The following is a 20564-nucleotide window of genomic DNA, read 5'->3' as shown; positions in this document are numbered from 1 at the left end:
TTGAATTTGAGATTGATGATTTAATTTCAATTTATTAGTAATTTTAAAAGATACATCACATTTTGAATGATTCTAGGAGGACTCTTCCGTATATCATTACTCATAATCGTATATATGATATGCCCACTCATCTAAACAGAAAAATAATAATAATAATAATAAATCCGTATAACACAGTTTTGTAATGCTAATCAGTATAACATTCTTTTTTTCGTTTTTACAATATACACAAGGAATAAATATTAGGAGCAGAAGCCTACAAGGCATTTTTTGTGTAGGCATATTAACTTGTATAAATATATTGACTATCGAGGATACAACTACTATTCTCCTTTATATATCTATATATATATATCATAGCTAAGGAGCTATCTCTTTGATGATTCCCAAGCTAGCTGATCAATTCACAGGCCCAGTCAAGATCATCAAATGCTATCAGTTTTAGACTTTGGAACCCGATCGCAGTTTGCAGGCATCCATCCAATCAACTGCTTCTCGTTATCGAAGATCACCATCTTGTCTTGCATTGATATGTCTGTAAAAACAAAAAGGCAGCTTTTGAGTTTGGGATAGATGTTTCATTTTTTACGTTTGCATTATTATCTAGTACCAATCATTACCTCCGATGATGTTCAAACTACCCTGCCCTGCTTCTGTTCCATTTAGAATTCCCAAGCAAACATTTCCCTTGGACTGCCATATATATGCATAACATGAATCATGATGTTGTTATATATATATATATCAGTGAGTTTTTGAGTTTTGACACAAAGTGCGCAACTGATGATACAGAAATGAGGGTGCATGTTGGGACTCACCGAGATTATTAAATAAGCTTCTGGGGGGAGATCATACTGAATTTTGGCTCTCCCACCATTGATGAAGCTCAATGCTAAGGGCTTGAAGTATTTCTTTACGTCTTTCAGGCTTTTGAATGGTTTTCTACCTCTCCAACAGATTGACAGAGTCCTGTCATCCAATGCTTCTGTTAAGGACCTTCCACTTAATTCTCTCTTCACCTACAAATATGCATCACAACATAAATAACTCAAAATTTTGCCAATTTGTTAAATCTAATCATTTATGGGGTAATTACCATTTCCTCCCATCAAATATAACGCATTTTCACTTCTCTCCACGAACTACCAACTGTACCACTCGACCCTATGAACTATCATTTTGTGCTCAAAACTCTCATTCCATTAGTCAAAGGCGTTAACTCAAACAATCAAAATGACAATGCGTTGTAGTTCATGGGGGCAAAATGACGAGTTAATGCCTTTATTGATGGAAGGGGGATTGTGGGCACAAAATGGTAGTTCATGGGGATTGGGTGGTACAGTTGGTAGTTCATGAGGGGAAAGTGAAAATGTGTTATAGTTGATAGGGAAAAATGTAATTACCTCATCATTTAATCAATACTTTAACAACGTTTAATTAGTGTAAAGGTTATGGGTTTTAATGAGTAGTCACTCACCAAAGTAGTAAGAGCTTCGTATGCTTGAGAATTTAGGTAGGTGTAGGAGCTCCCAGTGTCAAAAGCTAGGACCAAGTTTTTAATTCCCGTGGTCTTCCCTCCGAATATGAGCTCCGCAGAGCCGGGTGAGTAATGTTCGCTGACAAATATTAATCAATACACAAATATTAATTATATACATGGTAATGAAATTGAATGGAGTATGGATGGATTACGTACGGATGATGAGGAGACATGGATGTCCAAAGGAGACGTGAAGAATCATAAGGGCCGTCCCCTAAGAAGAGATATCCTCCACCTCGCCCACTTAGACAATGGCCAATCACATTTCTCAACAAACCCTGCCTACTAAGCTGTGATACAATGCTGGACTCTCCCTTCCCAAGCCCAAGTACTCCATCGAAGGGATGAGATGCTGGATTAGGAATCTGATCATATCCACACCTGTACTTGGGATAAATCAATAATCTAATTCAATCAAATGTTTCATTACTGCTTGCTTACTCTGTTGACACATGGCAAGCAAAGCATACTTGGAAATGCAATTTTCTTTTGGTTCTTAATACAATGACAATTTGTGAACAATCTGAGCCATTGACTGGTGGCATTACCAGGGAGAAATTAAGCAATTAATCAGACTTCTCTGCAGTTAACTTCTAAATTACATTTCTTTTCTGCAGTTTTTGAAAAGAGCCTTTCTTTTCCCACTCTTTTGTTTTGGCTAATTAAGATTGCTTCTAAAGCAATCTCAAGGAATGGAAGATTAAGAGTTGGTGAAAATAAGTAAGATGAAGAAATGAAGTGACCAACCCAAGGGGTAGAAGAGGGTTACGTTGCATCCCATTAGAAAGGCTGATGGAAAAGACATCCTTGACAAGGACACCAATGGATGAACCACCATCTGCATACTGAACCTCATAGTCACATTGCTCTGGGATTTCACACCTGTGTTCACCGGGTGGGTACAAGGCTTTACAGAGAGGGTCCCTACAGGGTACCAGGTTGTTGTTGAGCCTGTAATATGGATGAGGTGCCTGCCAACAAAACAAACTCTTACAATAAGATTATAATGCACTCCAGGGAGGCTGGGGAAATGCTTTACATGCCTAGATTGAGTCCCCAGTACTCCACTCATTAATAAATAAACTTGTCAGGAAAATTCACTTTTACAAGAAAAACGAACAGAGAACCTCAGTGCAGCTGACACAGGGGGCGTCACACTGGAGCCATGTAAGGTCACTACCGGTGTCAGGATCTAGATAGTAGGGCTTTGGTGGCTGCCCTATGTTGAGGGTGACATTGTAGTACCTGCAAATTATGTGTATGTTAAATTACAATAATAGCTTCGTTTGTTTGTTGGTCAATCCAAATTTTTTTCTACAATAATTATTTTTATATCACATCAATTATTTTTTATTATTATTAAAAAAATATACTTTTCACTTTTTTTTTTAAAATAAAAACATCAAAACTTTTCTATGCTTTAACTATTCAAACAAAGATTCACTACACAATCCTTTACCAAACGGCCACTGTCTTTCTTTCTTGTGGCTCTAGAATTTGGACATATCATATATATATATATATATATGGATGGACTGATACACTAAAGTCTTCTTTTCTTTTCTGAAGAAAAAAAAAAAAAAAAAAAAAAAAGGGGGGAACGGGAAAAAGGGGCCGTGGGGGGTGGGGATCAAACATCATTCTTTTTCCCCTTTTGGCCATATATAAACAATGAGATCGAGTGGGGGAAGAAGTAGATACGCACCCAATAGGATACACGTTCCCGTGGACTGGGAGCACAATGGAGGACCCAACTCGGTGGAGCGCCAGTGACGACGTCGGTTCGGATAGCATAGACTTCCTCCTGTTGTGCATCTGATCAACATAAGGAGGTGATGATATTGATGACTCGCATAAACCCATCACCAGAACCAGCACTTGTAGAAGCACCAACCCCACCACCTTCGCTTCCTTCATCTCTCTCTCTCTGTTTCTCTTCCTTGTTTTAGCGAAAGAATGAATGAGTTTTAACGATTTAGCTACGTGCTTGACAAAATGACTGAAAGAAAGAGCAATTAGACTTTTGATTTGTTGGAGCTTTGTGGCCTTTTGCATGAACCAAGTTGTGTTTTTGATGAGGAGTTTCTTAGTTTTTAGCGGTGGGAATCTTTATAGATGCGTGTGACAAAATGGGTAATTTAGTATATAAGTATACTTCTGACTAAAGTATGAATGGGTATTGCTTCCTCTAATTGTCTCTAAATTACCTTGCTTTCCTTTTCTGTTGGGTTTATTGTGCTTTTGGACTTAAAAGAAAAAAAATGAGATTTCTTCTAATGCTGGGGTTCTTTATTCTTTCCCTCCTTTTGAGACTGCAGGATTGTATTAATTAATGGATTTTATTAACTGTTTGTTGTCCTGTAAAACTCAAGAAGTCAACAATACTTCCTTTTTTTTTTTTTCAACGACAAAATACATGGTTGAAATGGAAAAATAAAAAAAACCTCAATTTAAATGTTGTGCAATGGCCTATGGGAAATTTCTTGGAACCTTCTTTGATCATAAACATTCTCTCTCTCTCTCTCCGATTTCTTCTTTATTTTGTTAGTGTTTCATATCCCCGAAGGGCCGAAGGGGAAGCTTCCATCCACAGTGGGAATACAGTATATATATACCTCTTATCATTTATAAATAGCAATGGCTATGCCTTAATTATTCAATTGTTCCCAAGCAAAAGGATTTGAAAGATATAATGTAGTGAGATTATAGTTTTATTTTTTAATTAATTAATTATTTTTTATATATTTTTTTTATGGTTTAAAAATCTAGTAGATCAAAACCTTTTTGGAATCCAATTCAACTATGCAACTGAAGCATTTAGATATTATGAGAATTCAGTGCCACAACATGACTTATAATCAGGGGCGGACTTAGGTGTAGCTTCCAAAATTTTAACCCCTCCTCCTAATTTTTAGTTTTGTTTGCCCCCATTTTTTAAGTTTTGCCCCCAAATCTAATCCTCGTTCCACATGGTGAAGGTGTAGAACGAGAATCTTCTTGTGTTGGGCCCAAACTTATATATATATATATATATATATATATATATCTTCTTTGTGTGCGTGCTTGCATATTTATGTAAAATAAAAGTAGAATGCTTCGATTGTTAACTTGATCATACATTGTTCAAACGGGATTGCTCTAGGGAGCTTCGATCGTGGTGTTGATTGTATTGTCATTTGAACAATACGACATCTTCGTTTGAACGAAATTGCAATAGGGCTGTTTTATATTTTTCTTTTTCTTCTTTCTTTCAGGATTGCGACCCCACTTCTATTTAAGTATTAGATAAGGGCAGTTTGGCTACCATAATTTAGTATTATTTTAAGTTTTTCAATAAGAAACACTTTCAATTCCCTGACTTTTCCTAGATTTGTGATAGAGTTGTGAGTTGTGTACCTATAAATTCAATGACCCGCTATGCCACAATGCATTAGAGAGTTTTAATAGTGAGTGAAATTTGCACAGAGCATAACTTAGGTTTCTCCTCACCACACCCTCTCAGATCATACCATCAATCAACAAGTCTTTCTCATTGAAATTGGATCAATGTTGAGACTTTTCTACCTTTACTAGGAAATTTGACTTTTTTTCCTTTTTCCTGGGAAGAGGAAAGGGAGACCAAAAAAAGAAAAAGAAAATTGACTTTTTGAAATAACTGTTGTAAGCTTAACTGATTAATTTAGAGAAAGGACATAAGATATGTTTTATAAGAGAAGAATTGAGACAACTGTGCACTACAGGTTGCTAACTTGTAGATGCATTGTTTACATTTTGGATTGTTCTGCATTGTTAAGAATGCTAAACCTTTCCTTGTGATTTGCATAAACTGACCTGGCAATTGGCATCTAATCTGAACTTAGAACCTAAAACTATCTGCTTAAAGAATTGAACAAGAACTTCAGTTTCATTAATGCATTAGCAGCTCTCATTATTCATTATGCAGAATATCTTGGACAGTAACTATTTGTGATAAATATATCAAAGAAAGAGAGAAAAGAAGAGCGGAAGCATAAAGAGAGTTTAGAGCTACATTTTTACTGTATTAAATTGTGTGTAAAACCATGTTACATAGCTCTCTATTTATAGAGGGAGAACGAGTAGTGGGCAATAAACCTTAGACTAATATCAAATATTTTAACAATTTGAAATAAACCTTGAGAAGAATTGGAAGAAACAGATGTTGAATGTGACTCATCTCCATCCATCTTTTCAATCTTTTGACCATCCAATCAAAGCAAGTATTATGGAAATTATGTTACCACTGATCAAGGCCTTCATTAGTCTTACCCTTTTAGGCGTGTATGGTGGGTATCTCACTGATGTATCTCCATCAAAACTTCTGTAGAGAACTGCCTTCTTATGGCTAAAAGCATCAAAAGAGAATTTCCCATGGTATGAACCTATTCCACTCTCCCCAACTCCGCCAAAAGGTAATCCGTCTGTTGCAACCTGCATTGTGAAGTTTTGTAACATGTCAAAAAATTAACAATTGGCTAAGAACACAGATTATAAAAGAATGAATGTCCAAATGTCCGAAGATAAGTACGTATGTGCAGCTATCTTTGCTTGAATACTAGTGGACTAATTTATGCTAATATTAACAAGCTCTGCAATCCTTTGAAGAGAACTCTAAATGTAGGTGTGGCCTTTGAACCCCATCCGTACTATCTTAATATCTAGTTTAAAACTTGGGCATATCTGTCTTTTCTGTGTAAAATTTCAGGAAGAGAGCAATCACATGTAGTATGGTATCATTGATGAGCATTCCTCCTGAAGATATGTTTTGCACAAAATCCTTCTTCAACTGCACATCATTGGTGAAGAGATATGCAGCAAGGGGCTTTGACTTGGATTTTATCACCTCAAAGCTGTCTTTCAAGTTCTCAACCTGTGACAAACCAGAAGAAAGTTAAATTATTTCTACATATTCTGTCTCAATGCAGGCATTGCTGACACAACTTTTAAAAATCTATTATTGTACACAAATATTAGCAATGGGTAGCAAAAATTTTACAGGAAGAACTGAGGAAAGGAGGTCTTCCCTCTGATATGAAGAAGAATAATGATTTCACTACCTTTATTGTGTGTGTGTATATATAAAAGTAGAGAGAGAGAGAGAGAGAGAGAGAGAGAGAGAGAGCATTGTCATATCACAATCTAAGTGACGAGTTTGAAGTAGGTCTTTATAACCTGGGAAGGATGAAACAGGGCAGGGTAACAAAGATACTGCATAGCAAAAACAAGATGGCTGTGGAGAAAGAATGAGTTTAGTTCATCAAAATAGAGAGTTTTCTCCCTGACCATATCTGTTTGAAACAAATCTCAGAGGAAGATACACTTGTTAATGCAATTAAAAGTACTCACAGTGAGAATGGGCATTAAAGGCCCAAATATCTCCTCCTGCATTATTTGTGAGTCATCTGGTACATCCAACAGGATGGTTGGAGCTATCTTTCTGAAATAAATATAGGACAGTTGATGTAATAATGGTTCATCTAACTTATCTAAGATTTTCAAACAATCTGAATCCAACAAGGTAATGCACTATCATACTCACAATTGATTCTCATCCCTTTGGCCTCCAAGGACAACTTTATCAGATACCTTATCCTCATCCAAGAGCTTTATCAGCCGAGCAAAGTGGGATGAGCTCACAATGCGGGAAATGTCTTTTGATTCCATTGGATCTTTGCCAAAAAATTGCTCCAATTCATATCTTATAGAATCTATCTGTTCAGCAGCCATGTATCAAGACAAATGCCTTTGAAACAATACCATTTCTGTTTTCCACAGTGACGACCTTACCAACTTTGGAGCAAACTCTTTTGTTGTGATAATGTAATCGACACCGATACAAGCTTGCCCATTATTGCATGCCCACTTGCCAGTAATTATCCTCCGAACAGCAACCTTATATATTTGCAAAAATTTAATCCTTCATAGAAACCAAGATGGAAACCATAATTCTTCTAGCTCTAGGAGAGATAATTACTTGTAAGTTGATGTTTGAATCAACAACAGCTGGGCACTTTCCGCCAAGTTCTAGAGTTACTGGTGTAAGGTGTTTTGCGGCAGCAGCCATCACGATGCGCCCTACTCTTGCACTACCTGCAGAAAGTCCAACAATTACTACATAAAAAAAATTACTAAATACGATCAAGTCAGGCATGAAGAAACAAGTAATATTGGAGGTGAATGCATCACTACTTTGATATATCCAATCTACACCAAGGGTTAAACCATGGCACTAGAAAAAACATCTCAAAGACAAGAAATTGTCAAACCGCACAAGTGAATAAACTATGGCAGGAGAAGTTTACTCCAATTAGTGTTATACATGTAACTTTCATTGTTTCAATATCTTAGGATGTCAGACGATATTATGAAAGCTAATAAAATGCTAAAAAACCTGTGTAGAGTATCTTGTCCCACTTCTGCTCAAGTAGTGCAGTAGTTTCATCAACAGCCCCTTCAACAACTCTTATGGCAGAATTGTCTAGATATTCCTCTACCAAACTTGAGAGCAGCAATGATGTGGCAGGAGCAATTTCCGACGGTTTAAGGACCACAGCATTACCAGCTGAAATAGCTCCAATGACCGGATCAAGAGATAACACTATAAAATAAATACAGAAAAAAAAAAAAAATTCCTAATTTAGATGAGCATAGTTTAATACATAAAAATCCCAATTTATATGCAGATAATTTAGCAAGAGCAACCAATTATGTCAACGGTGTAGAGGATACCATACAAACCTGGATTGAATTTAAAAAAATATATATATGAAATTTATTTCAGTGTCACATAACATTGATCAGTAGAAGTTACAAAATTTGAAAAAAGTAAAATAAAATAAAAGGGTCTGGCCAGTGAATTATGAATCTGTGTAATTGAAAAATGATATGTAAGCTGACACGATTCAATGAAACCAACAAGGTGGACAGTAGGCAGAAAAAAATTCTTCAGTGTGTATGTTCCACATATTTGCCCATGCTCACATTCTTTTCTCATAGTGATTTAAAAGTTATGTGAACTGACAGAGGTCTTCTAACATCTTTGTGTTTTCGACAACAGTTCTTTATCCTTTGGATTTGTGATATGTAACATAAGGGATCTACAGTAAAAAAATTATCTTACTATTCGTAAAATTTGATTGTATATCCATCTGTCTACAGTAAAGAATTTTTACGCAAGGGATTGTTCGCTGACAACTCTTTCTTTAAAAGCTAGATGACAAGTGGATAGAATTGAGCCCTACATAGATCTCCTACTTTTGAAATAAGTACGCATGACATTGTTTCCCCTTGGACCATTATCAATTGATCATCCACATTACATCTACTCTGTATCATTGATTCAAGTAATAGCTACCATAGAAAGAGACATGCTATTCCTGTAGGTCCTACAGATCTAATGGTAGATTTGAAAAAGAAATGGATGGAAAATGGATGAGAGATAAAAATAGCATTTCTCTTATAGAAAATATCAGGAGTGACTAACTCATGGCATATTTTATTTCGAGTCTATAAGGTAGCAGTGTAAATCTTTGCAGACCACAGAAGCAAAGAATCATCATCGATGTCAGAAAACAGTGGAGCAAAGGTATTGTTGTCACAACATTTTGATCTACTATAAATGCACAACATGGCTCAGCAGTACACACAAAAAAGTGAAAGTTATATATCAAAGTCAAGGCCTGTGCAATGCATAAGCAGGAGCTTTTTAAAAAATCATGAGGCACAACATAGGACACTATGCAGGGGAAGTAGAACATCATTTCACCTTAATGATGTACCTGGAAACCAACTCCCTTAAAGGAAAAAGAATTAAAAGTTGAACAAAACATGTTACTAGAGAAACCTACAGTCTCATATATAGGAGTTGCTCCTAGCTGAAGGTAAACCATAGAGGCTACTAAACCTACCGTTACATATATAGGTTTCTTTTCTAATGAAACTAAAATAGTATAAAGGTAAGAACCAATCCAACAAAGGTTTGAGTAGCTTAATGTTGGATAATACACACTCATAAAAAGTAAAGTTATTTTGAGAAGGAAGCCAGCTCAATGAAGAGCAAACATATCACAATAACAATGGGAAAGTCATGATACTTCGAAGGTTAAATGCATATTTATGCCTCCTCCAGCGTACAATGTAAGGGCACAAAATTAGTGATACTGGAAAAACGAGAGAATATTGTACATTTGTTTGGGGTAGGTGAGAATATAGTACTTAGAGTCTAAGAAAACAAATAAGAAGAGCCAGCAATATTATATTGTTGGTGTAGTAAAATGTGATAGAGTTATGTTTCTATTCATTTGGAAGTTTTATGTCATTACAACATGAGAACAAAGAACACTGAAGTTATAGCTCTAAATCAAAGTGATTAGTTACTAATCACTTTTTAGGGCCATGGAAAAGACAAATGTGATTTTTAGGGCCAAGAACTGAGAAGACTGCAAATTATATTAGGTGTAACCAGTTGAAGATTGCGTGAAACCAGATTCTCTTTTACATACAGAAAGGAAAGTTCCACGTCGAGATAACCAACACAACTCCTAAAGGTTCTGACACAATTTCCGCTGATGATGGATATGTTGCAAGTGAAGTTTTGACCTGAAAAAATGTTGAGAATTTTCATTATGATCATGATTGTTCAAATTCGAGGAGACAGACACAACAGTAAGTGTCATTGTTGTTCTCAACGATAGCAAGTAATTATCTTTAATCACCTGCTCTGGTATCATCCAATTACGCAATTCTTTTAGTGCCAACTTACATGAGGATTTTACCTGTGAAATCTGCATCAAACAGCAAGCGTATTAATTAATATACTACATGGAGCAAATAGGTCAGCGCAGCTACATACATACATACACACATATATGTAATTATATATACACACACACACGTATATATATACCCACACATATAGTCAGGTTACTTCTCTTCTAAAATGGTCCCCCTACAAATACAATATCCTAGCTTTGCCAATAGCTCTAATTCTAAAGCCACACTACTCATAATTCTAACGAGAGAAATATATATATAGTTTTACCATATACAACTAAATGTAAGTCACAGAATAACAATTTTAAAGCTCAATATTGCCAAGGCACTGAATAAACCATATAGAAAGCAGTACACATATCTTTATTTGAAGCTGCTCAAGTGTTCGTAACTACACAGATTCAACAAAATTTTTTACCAGGGTAACAATTCGACCTCATGTGTTCTTATGGGATGAGACTCACATAGAGAGTGCATAAACTATGTATAAGTAAATTAGTTTTATGCCTTTCAATTGACTTTCATTTTACTTTTTTAGAATCTAAGAGAATTCTATTGGCATCTATTGGCAACTTGACAGATTTAAAGTACATTTGCAAGAAAAAAAAATCATCACTACTAATATAATAGATTGCACTGCTGTAAAACAACAATTTCATTAACCTTAAAACCAGCCACAACCTACTTTACATAGAACAACTATCTCAGCTCTGTCAAATATTCTAACTTACACCTGTACACTCGGGCCTTGTTGCTTGCAGGCCCACATCATTCTGTTCTACTTTTCAAGGCTTGGGGATTTCCATCTTCCTAAGGTTCTGCCACCACTTTTTCTTTACCAGTATGTTCATGATTTTGACAACTGTTAGTTCTATTAGAATATAAATAATTAAATTCATCAATTCCTATTAGCTTAAGCTTGTAGGGGTCCTGAGTGCGAACTCTGCCTCTGTCATTCATCTCTCATTTCAATTAATATTCCACTTGTTGGACCTTACCTATTAAGAGGGATTTTGAGCCTACACGCGAGAGGGAGTGTTAGAATATAAATTAAATGATTCAATTCATCCCTTACTATCAACTTAAGCTTAAGAGATAAAGTGATGATTTAACAAGCTCCAACTTCAAACCTTCCTCATCTTCAACTGTGTTATTTGGATACAAGTGCTAGCAATCATCTCTTCCCTCACCCTTGCCCCTAACATCCTTCAAATTCTTTAAGTCCGTCGTAAATTATATTAACTTTTCCTTCATTATTTCTGCTCTAAAATGCAAGTACAACAGAACACACCCTCACTGGAGCAGCATTTTGTTTTCCTTTTTTACTTTTCATTCCTAATATGAACTCTTAGTTATAAAAAGATACAATCCCTGATGCAACTATCCAAAGAAAGATCTGCAATTTTTATGTTTAGACAAGAACTCTGTGAGGCTAATGGACATGTTTTCCTCATGGTAATTTTCAAGAATAGATGTGGTAGTACCAAATGAGCTCAGCATCAAGGCTGGAAACCAAGATGTTTGAAGGTCCACAACCGGTTTTGGAGTTTTCTTTGGTTCATGTTTGATCTCTTGGTGTGCAAAGAAGCAAACTGTTGTGTCTCAGTCCTCCACCAAAGAAGAGTACCAAGCTTTGCCCATGATTACTGCCAAAATATATTGGCTCCGCATGCTATTTAAGGAACTTCATGTTCCCTTAAAAATAGTTCCTACAATCTGGTGTGACAATCTCAGTGCCTTAGCACAAGCTTACGGTGCTTCACCATGCTTGCTTCCCGCATCAGCTTGCGGGGGCTGTAAGCCAGACTAATATGATCTGTCACACTGGAGTTCATGTTCCAGACAAGCCACGGCAACAGCATGGAAACCAGCATATTCTCAACACCAATCACGGCCAATCCAATCCCAGCACAACAGCTGACTTTGAGTCCCCAACGTGATCTTCTCCTCCAACGGCTACATTGATTTCATTCTATTTCTTCACTGATTGATTGCTGCCAACGGCTACTTTGCAGACACTGCCTACCTACGTATCTCAGCCTTCCTTACTTAACTGATTTGTATATTCTCACTATAGAAAGTTACCATAGATTGTTATTACTCTGTACATTGTAAATTCAACTCTTGTACATTATAAATAGAAAATGTGACACTCCCAAATAATTGAAGGGAACATTCAATCTTTCAAGCCATACATGAATCTGTTAATCAGAGTCAATTAATTGAATCAAATAACAGTATGACATGATACATATAGAAGTTGAAATGAACTTGAGAGCCACTTGTCTAATCATCATAAGGCAAAGTAAAAGATGTTACCTCGGCAATAAAGGCTTCAAGTTCAGGCTTGGAGAGGTCTTTGTGAAGAGCTTCAGTAATCTTCTTCTCATTTTCGTCAATCATCTTGTCGATGCTTTTCAACTGCGATATTCTCCATTCATAGCTTTTTGTCCTGCCGGAATTAAAGCTCTCCCTGAGCTCCTTAACAAGCAAAGCCGTTTTGTCTACGTCAAACTTTGGCTTCCCTTCCACCTCCACCACTGACAGGGTTGCTGAACAACTTTTAAAGCTAAAACACACACGCATGCGCAAAGAAAATGAGTGCTGAGAGAGGAAATGAAGAAGGTGCAAAGACAGAAATGGAGGGAAGTTTACCCGTACGAAGTTGTGATAAGGTGGGGGAAAGAAAGTTGTGTTTGATTCCTCTTTCTTGTAAAACCGTAAGAGAATGCTCTGCCTCTGCCAATGCCACCACCAACTGCACTGTATCATTTGAATTGATTCCAATTATAATTATGATCTTCTATGAAGCCCTTAATATTCATTACAAGTTTCACAATGCTGCTATTGGTGCCTCCCCTATGAAAATATATAATTTTTTTTTTTTTTTTCTTTTACTGAGTTTGAGTGTTGGACTCAGAAGAAATCTGCCTCTCCCTGTTGCACATCTGTTTTGCACTCCCAGGCAATTGAATTCCTGGAGAAGTGGAACTCTTCCTTTGGAATTCATTACAGGCAGCTCAGATTAGGATCTGATTACCTTAAGAACACCCTCAAGTTCAATTTCCTAATCCACAGGCATATGCAGCTCGAATCCAGTAGGAGAGAAGGGAAAGGGAAAGAAGGTCAAAAGAGATTTTACTAAAGAAATTTGAAATTTCCTAGGAGATTTCCTCATCAATAAAGTCAAGGATAGATGAGATAGGAGAATGTTTAGATATTGTGTGCACAAAAGAGGAATCTATGCCACTGGGTCCTGTAGATTGATGAAGATTTTGAAAGGGTTTCAGTCCAAGAAGGCATTTCTGTTCTTTGTAACTTGTAAGGGTCAAAGTGGCAGACAACATTGGTAGTATTTTGGGGGATTGTAATACTATATATGATTGAATGGTTTGTATATTTTTTGTTGATCATTATAAAAGTGGCCCAAAAAAAGGGTTTAATCTATCTCTTTGCCTTCCTCATATCCAAAAGGAACCAAGATTTGGTTGAAGAAAAAGCTTCTAACCCACAAAACAAGAGAGACCCAGATGAGATGATTTCTAACTTACAAAACAATAAGAACACACTTATAATTCCAAAAGCAATGAGAACCCTCATTAAATAGTAGAGAGAGAGAGAGAGAGAGAGAGAGAGAGAGTAGAATGAAAATCCTTCATGGATTTGTTCATTCTCTTATGGCCTCACCTAAATTAATCAAAAGTGCAATCAGAATGGTTCAAAAAAAAAAAAAGTAAAATCATTTGATCTTATAGATGTCTTATTACATACGACTAATAAGTAGGTGAAAGCATTAAGTTGCTGCATTTTTAAATTGTTCAGGGAGCATCTAAATCATGTGAAATTAGAGAACAAGAAGAAAAGCTAATTATGTCGTTAAACAAGTGAAGCATATATACCTGCAGTGCCGGGAAAGGCCGACAGAGATGCTCTTCATGATGGAAACAGAGAAGACAGTGTTTGGGAAGAGATTATCAACGAAAGCATTTACTTTAAAGTGGGTTGTGGGGGTTTGGGAAAATCATTTTGCATGTAAAACGTTGTTTTTTTTTTTTTTTTTTTTTTTTGTGTATAAACATGACAAAAGGAATATACGAACACTATTCAGGATTCACTTGTGAGCCATTTATTGGAGGAGAGAGGGATAAGGTTGAAGACGCATTGATTGGAGGAGAGTTAGAATGAAATTCCAACGGTCGTTTCCACGCACTGGACCATCGTCCTCCGTCATCGACCCCCTACAGGGCTATAGAGAGGCTAAACACCGACAGTTATGTGACTACTCACAAGCTTGTCTTTGCACTTTCTCAAAGAATAAAAATATCTCCAAATAACTGAAAAAGATGAAAATGATTGTAGACAGAAATATTTACTACAATTGTCGTCGTACAGTGGACCACAACAGTAAATAAATAATCATCGTTACCTTTCTTTCCAATCTTTTCCATGTACCCCCACAGACACAATGATAATTGAATTTCAAACATAAAAAACATCACATCACCTTCAAACATAAAAAAAACATCACTTTCAAACATCATCGTCATATTCAAACGACCTATCCCACTTAAAAAGGTCTTCTTTATCTTGCGTTTTAAATATAGAGAAAATTAAACAAAATTAGACCTATCTCAATTCTACACAAAATTTTCTTCTTTCTTCTTCTTTTCTGTCTAATACGAAATTTAAGCTCATTTTCTTTTCTAAATATAGAGAAAATTAAGAAAATAATCGCAACAAGTTACATTTGCAACATATCCCTTATATATTTTTTAAACAAATGAATATAGTAAAACTATAGCAGACTCCATGCTTATGGCCTTATTTGTTAAATATCAAAGCTTTTTTTATTGTACTGTTAATAATAAAAAAAAATTAAAAAAAAATAATAATTAGTATAGAAAAGTAAAAAAAAAAAAATTGTATTGAAAATTGAAAAATTTTGTTTTAAAGTAAATTTTTTTTCTTTTTTAAATAGTAATAAAAAATAAATGATATGATATAAAAAGTGAGAATGTCTGGATGTTAATTATTTTAAAAAAATGAGATGAATATGTGTTTGGTATTGTTTAACAAACACCACCATAATACTAAAAAAAGGAACTCTTTCTCCTCTCACACCTCGTAATTAAGACACGTTTCTTCACCCTTGTCTCAAAAGGCAACACTCATCAAGCCGACTTTTAAGAGTATTCGCATTGGCTTATCCGTTCAGCAACTCCATTTTGCTGTGGAATATAAGCAATAATTGTTTCATGAATAATGCCTACAGATTCACAATAAGAAGGAAAATGAAATTATCCTCCTCTATCGGATTTGAGGAATTTAATTCTGACATCACATTTATTTTCCACTGCTGTTTTGTAAACTTTAAAATTTTCCAGAATTTCATCTTTTGAAAACATAAGATATACATAACAGAATTTTGAAAAATCATCAATGAAGGTTACAAAATATTTTTTACCTCGTCTTGTAGGATTGCTATGCATGTCCCAAACATCACTATTCACAAGTTGTAATAATGTAGAAGATCTATTAATTTTCGGAAAAGATTTTTTGGTACTCTTTGTTTGAAAATATATTCTACATTTATCAACCATGTCATTAACAGAATTAGGAATCAAATTTAAAACAGACATAGCATGCAATCTTCTAGTATACATGTCCTAATCTATTATGCCACAAAGAAATTGAGTCAATCATATAAGCAGAAACATCAACTTTATTAACCAAATTTAGTTTAAACATACCCTCAAACAGATAACCCTTCCCAACAAAAGCACCCCCTTTGGTCAGCACAAATTGATCTGACTCAATGACACACTTAAATCCGAATTTATTAAGAAGACCACCAGACACGAGATTCTTCCTAATTTCAGGTGCATAATACACTTCAGTTAGAGTAAGAATTTTCCCAGAAGTGAATTCCAAATTGACTATTCCTTTGCCTTCAACAGCAGCAGTGGAGGAATTTCCCATGTAGATAATACAACCATCCTCCACAGCTTCAAAGGTCTTGAATAGATTCCTCTCTTTGCAGACATGCTTTTGAAGCACAGGAGACAATCCACCACGAACCATCTTCTTTGAGCATGCAGATCTCAGATATCATGGCCATAAACTCTTTTGAGTCAGAAGCTTACTGTTTCTTTTTTAGAAAATGGCAATCCTTCTTAAAGTGGCATGGCTTGCCACAATGATAGCAAGCAAACTTCGCCTTCTTCTTATGGTTCTGGTTCTGTTACTGGTTCTAAAAGTTCGTCCTCTTCTTTTGATAGGGCTTTTTGTTCTGAAAAGGCTTCTTTGAAGAAGAACCTTCCTCCACCATATGCACTTTCAAGGATAGAAATCCTTGTTCTTCAATGTCTTTTATCTTCAATTCTTCCTCAATCTGAAAGTGCTAGCCTAACTTATCAAAAGTATCTCCTCTTTTTTGAGTTTCAGAATTTTCTTTTGTTCTTTCCAAGAGGGAGGAAGTTTGTGAATGATGGATGAGACATCAATTTCCTCATCCATCTTCATGTTATACTGAATAAATTGACTCAAAATGTGCAGAATTTCTTTAAACTATTCAAAAATAGGCCTAACATCAATCATTTTATAACCCATAAATTTAGAGGCCAAGAACTTCTTACTTGTAGCATCTTCTAAAAGATACTTAGCCTCGAGTGCATCCCGGACATCTTTGGCAACCAATTTGATTTGGTAGATGTCGAACACAGAATCCACCATAGCATTGCATATGTGGCCCTTGCAAATGTAGTCATCTTGCTCCCAGTTCATCCTTGCCCGAATCTCAGCAATCGTCTCCCTATCATGTTGTTACGTTTTCGGGACTTCAAGCATGTAACTGGTTTATGAACTGGAAAATTACCAGGATCGTCTCTCCTTAGCTTCCCTATTATTGAGAAAATAAGCAAAACAATTCTAGCGGTAGGATTTTCGAGGAATCCTGGACCTCCTTTGGTAGAGCAATTCGAGAAGCTCTTAAACTCTCACAAACATAAGGTTTGAATAACTTCTTTACTGACTTCTTATTCCATAGCAATGCAGTATTTAAAGAATAGAATTACAACTGAAATATAGTCCCACACGTGTGTGACTTATGACTCCTAAAGCAATAAAGATAAGAACTCCTAAAACAATAAAGATAAGACTCCTAATAGAAATAATAAGAACTCTAAAACAATAAAGATAAGACTCCTAATGGAAATAAATTACTGCATTGTCCACGTTAACACACCCACCAACCCTTAGCCACTTATACGTAACACTCCCTTCCCCTTGAAATTGTCCTTGTCCTCAAGGACAAAGGATGGAAACCGAAGCTGCATGTCATTGAAATTCTCCCATGTTGCATCAGCAGGAGAGAGCCCCTCCCAATGGACTAAAACTTCAGTAATTCCCTTCCTGGTGCGATACTCCAGTGCCACTTTAGGTCTTGGCAGCGCCCTTCCCTCTGCATTATCCACATATGGCAGCATGTCTTGTACCACAACAGTTGTCCCCACTTGCTTCTTCAACAATGATACATGGAAAACATGATGTATTTTGGAACCTGAGGGAAGATTGAGCTTGTAAGAAATAGCCCCCAATTTTTCCAGAATCTGATATGGCCCATAAAATCTAGGAGACAACTTCAAGTGTTTCCACACTGCTACCGACATTTGTCTATAAGGTTGTAGGCGCAAATAGACCAAATCCCCCACATTAAACTCCCTCTCTTGGTGGTGTTGGTCATAGATTTTCTTCATTCTTGCTTGTGCTTCTTTCAAATGCTCCTTGGCTTCTTTAATGATGTCATCGCGATCCACCAAGAGTTGTTCCACTGCTGCTACCTTTGAAGTGCCCGGCACATACGACAACAAAGTAGGTGGTTCTCTACCGTAGACGACCTGAAAAGGAGTGCACCCCAATGCTGAATGTAGACTTGTATTATAACAAAATTCCACCCATGGCAGCCACTGAACCCAATCACTTTGCTTGGAGCTTGTAAAACACCTTAAATACATTTCAATTGTGCGATTTACTACTTCCGTTTGACCATCGGTTTGGGGATGGTAAGCAGAACTGAAATTGAATTGTACTCCATTCAAGCGAAAAAGTTCCTTCCAAAAAGAGCTGATGAAAGCCGGATCACGATCACACACAATAGTTTTTGGGATTCCATGCAACTGGAAAATATTTTCAAAAAAAACTTGGGCCACAGCAGGGGCTGTATAGGGATGGCTAATTGGAGTAAAGTGACCATACTTTGACAATCTATCAACTACCACAAATATGGTTGTCTTACCCTTGGAGGTTGGCAACCCATCTATGAAATCCATAGAGATGTCAGTCCAAATTACTTCCGGAATGGGTAAGGGCTGCAATAGTCCATTGGGTTGAGTAGTAGCTACCTTGTGTCGTTGACACACATCGCATTCTTGTATAAAACTCCGAATTTGACTCCTCATTCCAGCCCAAAAAAATACTGACCTTATTCTATGAATAGTTTTGTGGAAGCCTTCATGGGTGCTAGAATGGTATTCCCTAATGATCATAGATATAAGAGGAGAGTTACCATCAAGGTATATTCTGTTTTTGAAGTAAATCAGCCCTCCTTTGTACTCCCAAGGCCCTACTGCCTCGTCCCCCTCAATCTTCTTCACTAACTCTTGCAATTGTGGCTTTGTAGCAACTTCTTCTTGAATGGGCTCCAACCAGTGTGGTATGGGATGAGAAATGGCAGCCAACTCTCCATATTCTGCTCTCCTTGAAAGTGCATCTGCTACTGCGTTTTCCACACCCTTCTTGTACTCAATTGAAAAATCATAACCAAGCAATTTGACCAACCATTTTTGCTGCGCTGTAGTAGTGATAGCTTGCTGCCATAGGTATTGTAGACTTTGGTGATCAGTGCGAATAATGAAATGGCTGCCAATAAGTACGGTCTCCACTTTTGCACCGCTGTGACTAGTGCAAGCATTTCCTTTTCATAGGTTGATAATTGAAGGGTTTCGTCCTTGTAAAGCTTGGCTGAAGTAAGCAATAGGGCGCCTTTCCTGCATTAACACAGCCCCTATACCACTCCCACATGCATCACATTCCAATACAAACTCCTTAGAGAAATCGGGCAACGCTAAGACGGGGAGCTCGAGTCATGGCTTTCTTCAATTCCTCCAAGGCATGCTCCGCTAATGGTGACCACCCAAAGGCATCTTTTTTTAATAATTGAGTAAGAGGCTTTGCTATTTCCCCATACTTCCTAATAAATTTTCAGTAATACCCCGTCAATCCTAGAAACCCTCGTAAAGCCTTTGTGTTTTTAGGGATAGGCCAATTTATCATGGCTTCTATTTTTTCTAGGTCCATGGCTACCCCCTTTTGGCTAATAAGGTGGCCGAGATACTGCACTTCTTCCAACCCAAACTGACATTTCTCCATCTTTACAAACAACGTGTTTTCTCGTAATATTTCTAACACCCTATTTACATGTACAAGATGGTCCTTCCAATTCGCACTATAAATTAATATGTCATCAAAAAAAACAAGAATGAACTTACGGAGCAATTTGGAGAAGATGTCATTCATGAGTGCTTGGAATGTTGATGGTGCATTTGTGAGGCCAAATGGCATAACAAGGAATTCGTAGTGCCCTTGATGAGTTCGAAATGCTGTCTTTTCCACCTCTCCGGGGTACATCCTGATTTGATGGTAACCTGACCTCAAATCCAGTTTAGAGAAAAATTGTGCCCCATGCAATTCATCCAAAAGCTCATCGATCACCGGTATAGGAAATTTGTCCTTGATTGTGATATTGTTTAAGGCCCGATAATCAACACACATGCGCCAAGAACCATCGTGTTTCTTTACTAATAAGACTGGTGATGAATACGGGCTTGTGCTAGGATGAATCACCCCTGACTCTAATAAGCCAGAAACTATTTTCTCGATTTCATTTTTCTAGTAGTGAGGTTACCGATATGGGCGTACACTGACTAGACCCATCTCTGGTTTGAGTGGAATGCAGTGATCATGTTGTCTTCTAGGAGGCAAACCCCGAGACTCCTCAAAGATTTCTGGAAAATTGTCTAATATTTTTTTCAAGTCTAGGTTATCTGAGCTGAGACACCCTTGGGAAGTGCCTAGGTTTATTGAGAATAGAATAAATCCTAATTGCTGATTTTGGATTCCCTGCACGATTCCTTTAGAATTCACCAATCTATTCCTAGGTACGGTCAATCCCCATAAC

The 20564-nt window shown here is 36.7% G+C and overlaps 2 protein-coding genes across 3 annotated transcripts; both read right to left on the bottom strand.

Annotated features, from left to right (window-relative positions):
* Positions 1–218: 218 nt before the first annotated feature.
* On the bottom strand, positions 219–3608 carry LOC132165482 (aspartic proteinase Asp1). The gene is made up of 8 exons (XM_059576068.1): positions 3246–3608; positions 2668–2785; positions 2288–2511; positions 1697–1921; positions 1478–1616; positions 819–1019; positions 621–693; positions 219–535 (listed from the first exon to the last, which is right to left on the bottom strand). The coding sequence occupies exons 1-8, from the start codon at positions 3593–3595 to the stop codon at positions 426–428; spliced, it is 1440 nt and encodes a 479-aa protein (XP_059432051.1). The 5' UTR covers positions 3596–3608; the 3' UTR covers positions 219–425.
* Positions 3609–5527: 1919 nt separating this feature from the next.
* Positions 5528–14378, bottom strand: LOC132165481 (aldehyde dehydrogenase family 3 member H1-like). 2 transcript variants are annotated; one of them, XM_059576066.1, is made up of 12 exons: positions 14230–14375; positions 12986–13093; positions 12650–12899; positions 10273–10341; positions 10060–10156; positions 7950–8156; positions 7533–7648; positions 7346–7450; positions 7098–7270; positions 6905–6995; positions 6279–6428; positions 5528–5989 (listed from the first exon to the last, which is right to left on the bottom strand). In XM_059576066.1, the coding sequence occupies exons 1-12, from the start codon at positions 14265–14267 to the stop codon at positions 5750–5752; spliced, it is 1644 nt and encodes a 547-aa protein (XP_059432049.1). In that variant the 5' UTR covers positions 14268–14375; the 3' UTR covers positions 5528–5749. The 2 variants fall into 2 exon arrangements, with proteins under 2 accessions (XP_059432049.1, XP_059432050.1); XM_059576067.1 differs by lacking the exon at positions 5528–5989 and adding an exon at positions 6731–6788 and having other exon boundaries at positions 6343–6428; positions 14230–14378.
* Between the last annotated feature and the right edge of the window lie 6186 nt (positions 14379–20564).

The sequence above is a fragment of the Corylus avellana genome, chromosome ca11 (genome assembly GCF_901000735.1).
Source record: "Corylus avellana chromosome ca11, CavTom2PMs-1.0".
In the NCBI taxonomy this organism is placed as follows: domain Eukaryota; kingdom Viridiplantae; phylum Streptophyta; class Magnoliopsida; order Fagales; family Betulaceae; genus Corylus; species Corylus avellana.
Note: the sequence above shows the minus strand (reverse complement) of the source record. Positions and strands in the feature narration are given on the sequence as shown.

What these genes read in the sequence shown, in the direction of transcription:
- LOC132165482 (XM_059576068.1), bottom strand. Translation starts at nt 3,595, where the DNA reads ATGCAAAAGGCCACAAAGCTCCAACAAATCAAAAGTCTAATTGCTCTT. An exon ending in AACCCTCTTCTACCCCTTGG is followed by an intron (nt 1,922 to 2,287) that starts GTTGGTCACTTC and finishes TCCCAAGTACAG; the next exon opens with GTGTGGATATGATCAGATTC. An exon ending in TCCATGTCTCCTCATCATCC is followed by an intron (nt 1,617 to 1,696) that starts GTACGTAATCCA and finishes AATATTTGTCAG; the next exon opens with CGAACATTACTCACCCGGCT.
- LOC132165481 (XM_059576066.1), bottom strand. Translation starts at nt 14,267, where the DNA reads ATGAAGAGCATCTCTGTCGGCCTTTCCCGGCACTGCAG. An exon ending in GGACAAGATACTCTACACAG is followed by an intron (nt 7,649 to 7,949) that starts GTTTTTTAGCAT and finishes GACTTTCTGCAG; the next exon opens with GTAGTGCAAGAGTAGGGCGC. An exon ending in CTTTAATGCCCATTCTCACT is followed by an intron (nt 6,429 to 6,904) that starts GTGAGTACTTTT and finishes GGTTTGTCACAG; the next exon opens with GTTGAGAACTTGAAAGACAG.